The sequence below is a fragment of the Meriones unguiculatus genome, chromosome 2, assembly GCF_030254825.1.
Source record: "Meriones unguiculatus strain TT.TT164.6M chromosome 2, Bangor_MerUng_6.1, whole genome shotgun sequence".
Lineage (NCBI taxonomy): Eukaryota > Metazoa > Chordata > Mammalia > Rodentia > Muridae > Meriones > Meriones unguiculatus.
Window position 1 is genome coordinate 76,802,334 of NC_083350.1, and position 9,160 is coordinate 76,811,493.

General features: G+C 48.1%; 1 protein-coding gene across 1 annotated transcript in view; it reads right to left on the reverse strand.

Moving 5' to 3' along the window:
• Positions 1-8,915, reverse strand: part of Colec12 (collectin subfamily member 12) — a 160,795-nt gene extending 151,880 nt beyond the window's left edge. The window contains exon 1 of the mRNA XM_021659651.2: positions 8,793-8,915. Within this exon, the coding sequence (XP_021515326.1) occupies positions 8,793-8,799 (7 nt within the window). The 5' untranslated portion in view covers positions 8,800-8,915. The remainder of the gene's footprint in view (positions 1-8,792) is intronic.
• Between the last annotated feature and the right edge of the window lie 245 nt (positions 8,916-9,160).

Here is a 9,160-nt window from a genome sequence, read left to right on the forward strand (position 1 = left end):
GACTGGGGCCAGGAGGGTAGCTCAGTAGCAGAGCATTTGTCTAGTGTATATAGGCTCTTCAGTTTGATCCCAAGTACCACCAGCAAAAACTGAAAACCAGTTAGAACTTGGTAGCCCAAATATAAATAATAAATAGAAAAATGACAGTTCAACGGATAATTAACACTACTAATGAAACAGACACGATGTCACATTGTTAAAAACTTGTTAGACATAGTTATACCTGTCCTGATACTAACAAATGAGTTTCATGTTGTGATTTTTTTGGAAGTCACATCCTTACTACTGTAAAAGAATAACCTGACAGCAGCAACTTGAGGAAGATGTGGTGTTTGAATGAAAATGGCCACCATAGGCTCATATATTTAAATACTTAGTCCCTAGTTGTTAGAACTGCTTTGAAAGGATTAGGAGGCCTGACCTTGTTGAAGGCGGTGTGTCTCTTGGGGTTAGTTTTGGGTTTCAGAAGCCTAGTACCACTCCAGTGTTCACTCTGCCTCCTGCTTGTAGATCAAGATGTGAGCTCTCAGCTGTACCTGTCACCATACCCTTGCTCTGCCTTGACAGCCATGGAGTGTAATCTTCTGAAACTATAAGACCAATTAAATCCTCCCTTCCTTTCTTCCTTCCTCCTTTATTCTCCCCCTCCACCCCCACCCCAAGACAGGGTTTCTTCTCCGTGTAGCCCGGGCTATCCTGGAACTCGATTTGTAGACCAGGCTGGCCTTGAACCCAGAGATGATGTACCTGTCTCTGTCTCCCAAGTAAATGTTTTCTTTTATCATTTGCCTTGGTTGTGATGCTTTGTCACGGCAATAGAAAGGTAACAAAGACTTATGGGATAAAACTGGACATTGGAGCAAGGTGGTGGTAGAAAAACATTTTTAATCCCAGCACTAGGGAAGCAGGGGCATTCAGATCTTTGTGAGTTTGAGGCCAGCATGATCTACAGAGCTAGCTCAGGACAGCCAGTGATACACAGCAAAACCCTGTCTGGAAAAAACAAAAAACAACCAATAAAACTAAAACCAAAACAAACAAAAAGCTGAATGCTGGACACTGGATTTGAGATACATATTTTTTAAAACTCCTAACATCAGGTCAATGGAACTAAGTGGATAAAGTCATGTATTATCGAGCCAGACAACCTGAATTCTAAACTTGTCAGGTTCAAATCTTGGGTTCACTAAGCTCTGTCCAGACTATAGAGAGAACTGAATCTTACAAGTTGCCCTCTGATTTTGTGCCATGGCCTGCATGTTATATACAAACACACACACTCGGGGAGAGAGAGAGAGAGAGAGAGAGAGAGAGAGAGAGAGAGAGAGAGACAGACAGAGAGACAGAGAGACAGAGAGACAGGAAAAGAAAGAACACTTAAACTTTTAAAATATATATATATTCCATCATCATCATCATCAAACCCATGAAAACTTTTTGTTCTTGGGTAAATTAAATGTATTTTCCACCACTATTTTGTCAAAGAGAAATCGTGCCGTCATTGCAATGACAGGTTTCTTATATGACCCTGCTTTCTGAGAAGGGCTGATTCTGATACCATCGAAAGAATGACAGTGAAAAAAGCTACAGCACCAGACCAGGGCACAGCGTCAGCGCGGTTCCCCACAGAAAGCTCACTCCTGCCCCAGGGCAGTTTCAACACATCTGTAAATTGAAAATTACTTTAATTGCAAAAACTGAGGACTTGCCTTCAAGGTGCTAACTGTACCACTTGATTAAATTAATATAAATGTTTCATAACCAGGTAGTAAATTACTGTCTAAAGATTACAATAATAAGATCTTATATTACAGTGACTGTAAGAGCAAATTCTAAACACTAGTCACTGTTCTGAGCGACTGATCTACACTGACATACTTCATCCTCAAAACAGCTCTCCTGGATAGACAGCCACTACTGTTCTCGTCACAGGGAAACTGAGGCCTGGATGGTTAAATACTTTTCATGTAGTCACCAGGCACTCTGGTTTGTGAGCCCACACGAAAACTGTCAGGTTCAACTCTTGGGTTCACTCAGCATAATTACATTTTCTGAGCTGGTAAGCTCTTAAAGCATATATCATCTACTTTCAGGCTGGTTGGCTTGACCCTCAAATAACAAACTGTTTATAAACATCAGCCAGTTTCCCAACAGCACTGCCCTGAGGAAAGAGGGCTCACGCCTGTAATCCCAGCACTTGGGGAGGCAGAGGCAAGCAGATTGCTGTACATCAAGCCCAAGTCTACAAAGAGAGTCCAGGACAGCCAAAGCTACACAGAGAAACCCTGTCTCGAAAAACCAATCAACCAACCAACCAACCAAATAACAAACAAAACAACAAAAGTCCAGTAAGTATGCTTAATTTAAAACCTCCCTCCATGTTGAATACCACAATTTTATTTTTAAGAATAGTAACTGAATATTTTTATGATAAATTCTGGGGTTAAAAGTCCCCAGGACCATTGAGATCTTAAACACGGAATTACTAATTTCTACTTACCTTGGCTTTCACTGCTATGTAATTAAGAACGTCCCTTGGGCAATCACCAGAGTCTTTTCAACAAACTGTATTGGTTTGGGCTCTGCAAATGACACCTGTTTAAGTAGAAGTCAAATCACTGCCTGACTGAAAGGGTTGGGTGGATGGTGTGGTTAGGAACTGTCTTGTGTGCAAGAAAGAACGAAGCCCGTGCTGGAGAGCCGACTCAGCAGTTAAGAGCACTGGCTGCTCTTCCAAAGGTCCTGAGTTCAATTCCCAGCAACCACATGGTGGCTCACAACCATCTATAATGAAATCTGGTGCTCTCTTCTGGCCTGCTGGCTCACATGCAGGCAGAATAGTGTATAAATAATAAATAAATAAATCTTTAAAACATTTTTAGACGCTTCCTATACAGAGCGTCTAAAGCTCCTTTCTAAACCTGCCCTTTCAGGGGCCACTGAGACAGCTCAGTGGGATGGCCGCTGAGTCTGTCAACCGGAGTTCAATGCTTGAGATCCGTAAAGTAGAAGCAAAAAACTGACCAATATAATATTTTGACTCTGCTGATTGCTTAAGGGATGTTCTTAATTACATACCAGTGAAAGCAAAGGTAAGCAGAAATTAGCAATTCCACGTTTAAGATCTCAAGAGTCCTGAGGACTCTCTTAGCCCCAGAATTTATGATAAAAATAGCCGGGCAGTGGTGCTGCACACTGTTCATCCCAGCCTGGTCTACAGAATGAGTTCCAGCCAAAGCTACGCAGAGAGACCATCTCGAAAAAAAATATCACTACTCTTAAGCGCCCTTGCGTATGCATGCTCCCCAACAATAACAGATACAATGAAATGCTAAAATCAATAAAAAATAAAATCTATCCTTGAAAACGATGCTTTTGAGCTGGGTGTGTTGGCACTGCACAGGCCTATAATCCCAGCTGCTCGAGAGGCTGAGGCAGGAGGATCACAAGTGTAAGACCAGCCCTGGCAACTTAGCAAAACGCTAAGAAATAAGGAGATATAGAGTACTAGATAACAGGTATAAGGCCCTAGGTTTGATGCTCAGCCCCCGCCACCCCCCCACCCACCCACCCACACACACACACAAAGAAAGAAGAGGAGGGAAACAGAACCAGGAAGACTTTTGATGGCATCCCTAGGCTTAAAGGTGTACTGAGGATATATGGCTTCTGCAATCAGACTGTGAGTTTGAATACTGATTCCCACTGACTGCCTAGGGCCCTTGAGCTCAAAGGGCCATCTCTCCAAGCTTGTCTGCCTATCTGCATATGAGAATAGTTATTAACCTACCAATATTAAATAACAAGTAACAATGACTGGCACGGTAGGAGCCCAAGAAACAATAGGTATTACTAAAGGGGAAAAATAAAAGCCAGGCAGTGTTTTAGTACATCTTTAATCCCAGCACTCTGGGAGGCAGAGACAAGTGATCTCTGAGTTTGAGCCCAGCCTGGTCTACAGAGCAAGTTTCAGGACAGCAAAGGCTACACAGTGAAATTCTGCCTAATAATAAAAAAAAAAAAAAAAAAAAACCTAAAGAATGAGGAAAGGAAGGAAAGAGGGAAAGAAGGAGGGACGGAGAAAGGGAGGGAGGGAGGGAGGAAGGGAGGGAGGAACTGAGGGCTATTACATGGTCCATCAGAAATGTACAAGAATGGGCATCATCCTTGGCATTTGTTTTCCAACCAAGGACCTTGATCCCTGTCCTCCTGTATTTTAGCCACAGCCAAGTCTCTGGCAACTAAGATAGCCCATGTTTTGTGATGACAAACGTTGCCTGGCAGGAAAGCTGGTTTGCTCTGCACTTCCTCTCCAGGGACCTCACTCCTTCCTCCAAGCCTTGTGTAAGATTTGCCTCCAAGAGGGACGAGCCACGTGCTAGGTTTACCCAAGGCCAAATATACTTTTTCTATCACTAAACTTGAATCTCTGTCTTCCCACCTGAAGGCTAATACTTCAGGTATCAGCTTTAAGGCTATATAAATACCCTGGCTTCAGAGGTTTAGAAGTATTTTCATTAGAATAAGCATCTGTTAGAAAAGCGGCCATCCAGGTACAGCATGGCTAGAAAGCTACCATGTGCCTGCTTTTCCTGACACACCGTCCTGGGTGATGAGCCCCGTGGCGAAGGGGTGGCGGCCTGGGGCAAGGAAAGCACGGAAATCTTGGGAAATTGTATGGTAGATCACAGGGAAGATCCACACTTAACAATAATTAAACCAAAGCTTAAGAATGCCAAGTAACTCTAAGCTAATGAAAAGTCAAAAGCATAATTGGCTTGTAAATTAGCTCTGCAAAGTAGGGGCAGCTCAGATGCCCAACTAGCAAAAGCAAAGAGGACTCGCTGCATTTTCACTTTCCTGAAGAAAATAGGGTCACGAGGTGATGATATATTACACAGGGTTCACCCTTACAGGCTGCTTTGCTTATCCCTCTCAGCGCAAGTACCTTCGAGATTGACTGAGAAAGCAAGCTGACTGGGTTTGGGAGAAAGCAGACGGTGGCAGAAATGAAGCTCTGACCGTGCACAGTTAAAGTATTATTGCCAAGCAGTGTTTCACAAATGTTTATATACAGAGAGAGATCAGCTGCTAAACTTTGTGCTGCCCTTTTTTTTTTTTTTAAAGACAAGAGCTCAGTAGCCCAAGCTGGCCCCAGACTGGCTACATACCTTAGGGTGAGCTTGAACTTCCAATCTTTCTACCTCTACCTTGGGAACCATCATATACCTAGTTTTGCCTTGCAGGAGACTGAAAGGTTTTCGTGCATTCTAAGCAAACATTCTACCGGCTAGGCTCCATCCCAGCCCCTGGACACTCATTTGACTGCACCAACCTCCCTGGGATGAATAAGAATCATGGCTTGGACCTCTGCAGTCCCATGTGGTGCTGGCTGTTTTCACTCATCTCTTAGGCAACAGGGATGCTGCTCTGAAACTCACCAAAACTCTCAACATTGAGAACCAGGAATGTGATTTAGTAATGAGTCGCCTAACTAAAGGAGTCAGATTCCTTCCTTAATGAATGTGACTATACAAAGTCATGAGATTTATGGCATCATGAGATGATTGGAAATAAACTAAAACAAATTATTTCATTCAGCTTGGGAGATGGCAAGCATGGAATAAAAGACTTTCTTTTGGAAATATAGAATGATTTCATTATTTTGGTACTTGGGACTCCCAGGATGGAAGCAAGAGAGCAAAGACAGATGCTTGCTGAATGCAACAGAAAGGTGTTGTTCTGAGTCAGAATAGACTGGGACAATTCTTCCATGGGGTTACTGAAGAAGCCATGAGGTTTAAGCATCGAAATTTAAAAAACTGAATGTTCTAAAAATGCTTGCTTCAGAAAGAGAAGCTCTGGGATTGTGACGGTACCCAGAGTTTGTTTAACTAAAGAATGCTAAAGATGAGTTCCTCAGTAGGCAGACATTGGTTCCAAACAACCAAACCCCACACATCATCAAATTACAGGGTGTTCATGCTCAAGCAAAATGGTTCCAGGATGTGGCTGTAGCTCAATAACGGAGAACATATGGGAGGTGCTGGGTTCAAGTCTTACCACCACAATAAATAAATAACACACCAGGCATTGTGGTGTATTATTCTTTTTCTGCACTTCTAATCCTAGCCTTCTCAGTGCTGAGGTGGGAGGATCATTCTGAGTATGAGAAAAGGCACAGTACTGTGTGTAACTGATATGTATCCTTCACATGCCTGAACCAGCTTTAAATGACTTACAAGATCAATGTGTGTACATGGTTGCCACACTGTGCCATTGAGGACATGACAAAGATAAAAGACTGGACATGTTCAACACAGACATGTTTTTTCAGTTGTTTTCAATCCTCAGCTGAGTCCTCAGACGTGGAACCTGTGACTACCGAAGGCTGACGACAGCGTGTAAGCATGAAAGTCTTACTACTTTCATCACTTAGAATTTTTTAAAAGAAAAAAAAAAAAAAGTAGTCTTGACCAGCAAAGTTCTCACTGACATTTCTACCAATCCTCCTGCCTCAGCCTTCGGAGTCGGAAAGTCAAATTCCAAGGAAAGTGAAATGAATTAAGAATGAATGACATAATCAGGATCCCAAGGGCTCTACTGTTAGGTTTACCTATGGCTAGGTGTCAGATAATTACACTGTGTGTGGAGAGGCTGAGTTCACTCCTCAGCACTGCCAAAAAGTAAAACGTCAGCACTTTAGCGGGGTCTAGTGTCTCAGGCACAGTACCTGTATCCCCAGAATTCAGGAGGTGAATGTAGGTTGACTCTAACGTACAGCACCCTGGGCTACAGAAGACCCTGTTGTTATTAATTAAATGAGGTCTTCAAGTTGGGTGTGGTGGCACACAACTGTTATCTTAGCGCTAGAGGTTAGGAAAAAAAGAATCAGGAGCCAGCTTAGGCTATAGAGAGAGATCTCTATATTAATTAATCCACTAATCAATTAAAACAAAACAGGCCTTCAAAATGGCTAGCCTACACATGAATTCACCAGTCCTTGGATCCAGTCTCCTTGGCGGGAAGCAGAAAGTGATGGGGTCTAGTGGGCGCGGACCACAGGAGGTAAATCATGAGCCTTCTCTAAGGCTTCCAACCCGGTCCCCCAGTGACTCATTAATTCTCACCCAAAATGCGTTTAGAACCTGTAGTTGTGTCTTGCATTCCAGAGCTGAGCCTGCTGAGAAGGACCTAAAACTGCAATTACTACGCCAAGCTGGAGTTAAAGAAAGAGCGCTGGTGTGGAGATGAGGTTTGCCTTGCCGGGAATTGAGAAATTAACCGCTGCCAAGATTGCCTTGGAGTCAGTCATCGGACACTCCTGCTACTGGAGGCTGAGGCAGGAGGTTCTCAAGTTCAGGTCCGCACTCGCAGGCTCTAGACCAGCCTGAACTTAGGGAGACCCTGTATTTCTCAAACTGAAAAGCAGAGAGGAGTAACGGAGGCGGCTCAGTGGCCGAGGGTCTAATTTCAATCGCGCTTGGGGGCAGGGGAACCCCGGCTAAGAAACATGCGTGCTTTCTGCGTTGTAAATAAGGCAGGAGAAACGAGGGCAGAACAAGAAAGCATGTTACAGCTTTTTCAGACTCTCGGGGGAGAAAGTCAGAGCCTGATCTGCGTGTCCTTCCCTTGGTCTGAGCCTCTTAGCACCTGGCATACAGTCCTGCTCCTTGCCGGGGTCCCAAGTCCCCTCCAGTGAAGACGCAAGAGTCTCTGGAAGGCGACTGAATCCACAGCACCGGGATCTCCACGTACGAGCAGGAACTTCATTTCACAGAAATCCTCGGGGGCAAAGTGACTCTCCGAGTTCCTGGAGCTCCCGGGGAGCCCCAGTCAGCCAAAGCGAGCGCAGCGCGCGGTCTGGAGACTCCGGGAGGCATTTCTCACTCGGCCCGCGAGCGCTGGGAATGAACCGTGTTCCCGCAGCCCCAACCGGGAACTCCGGCCCTGCGTAAACACCGCGCCCGCCCATTCTTTAACGACCCCTCTCGGAGGGCCCGACGGCAACTATTCATCTCCCACATAAATCAGGGTTCCGCTGACAAACCCGCGTGTTACCACTGCACCGAGGGCTGGCCCCGACCCCCATCCACCCCCACCCCCAAGGCGTCCTCTCTCCAGATTCTTCCAGAGGCGAGATAAAAATCTGACACTTCCACAAACCCGCCTGCAGAGGACACCACCTAGGGGGCCAATCACAGCGAGATTTGTGGCACCCCCTGGGCACACGGAGGGACACCCATCCCCTGGACAGGCCCGGGGAAGGGACGCGGAACGGGGAGCAGTTATTTTTCCAGTCAGTGGATCCAACGGAGGAAGATGCCAAACGCGCTCTCCGAGCCAGCTGAGCTCCTCGGGCACCTAATCATTGCCAGATGCGTGGCGCGCGCACGGAGGACATCTCGAGTCCCGGGGAAAACAGCCGGCCCGTGGCCCTGCGACGGCTGGGACGGCGGGAGGGTCGGCGGGCGCGGGCTCGGGGGCTCGGACGAGCGCGGCCAACCCACCCGGAAGGACGACGGTGCCTCCCTCTCCCCCGCACGTTTTTCCAATTACAAAGTTGGGAACCGAAATCCGTAAACAACGATCTGGGGCTTCCAGAACCACCGCGGACACCGACGACGCGGAGGAGAGCGCCCGAGCGCCTCCCCACCTCCAGCCTCCGGGGACCCAGCCGCGCCGCGCCCCGGGGTCCGCGCGCTCGGCGCCCCGGGGCCCCCGGGCTCTCCCCGGCCGCGCGCCCGCCGCCCTCCCGCGGAAGCCGCCCGCGAGCCGGCTGCCGCCCTCACCTTTCATGGTGACCGAGGACGCGCGCCGCCCGGAGAAGTCGCAGCAGCAGCGTCGCTCACTGCACGCCCATGGCCCGGCCGTGGCGCCCCGCTCCGCACTCTGCCGCCGCGGGGCCGCCGCGCGCCGCTCCCCCCCCACCCCCCCCGGCGGGAGGCGCCGCTCCCCCTGGCGCCCCTCCCCCTGGCCGCCCGGCCGGCCGCGCCCACGCCCCTCGGCAACCTCCGCCCCGCCCTCGGCCGCTCCCCGGGCCCTCGGCGCCCGCCCCGCGCCCTCCCGGGTCAGGCTTCCCCGACCCGCGCCCCGGCGGGATCCGGGGAGCAGCCCGCGCTCCGCGCTCCGCGCGCGGGGGCGCTGCTCGCTGGGCACG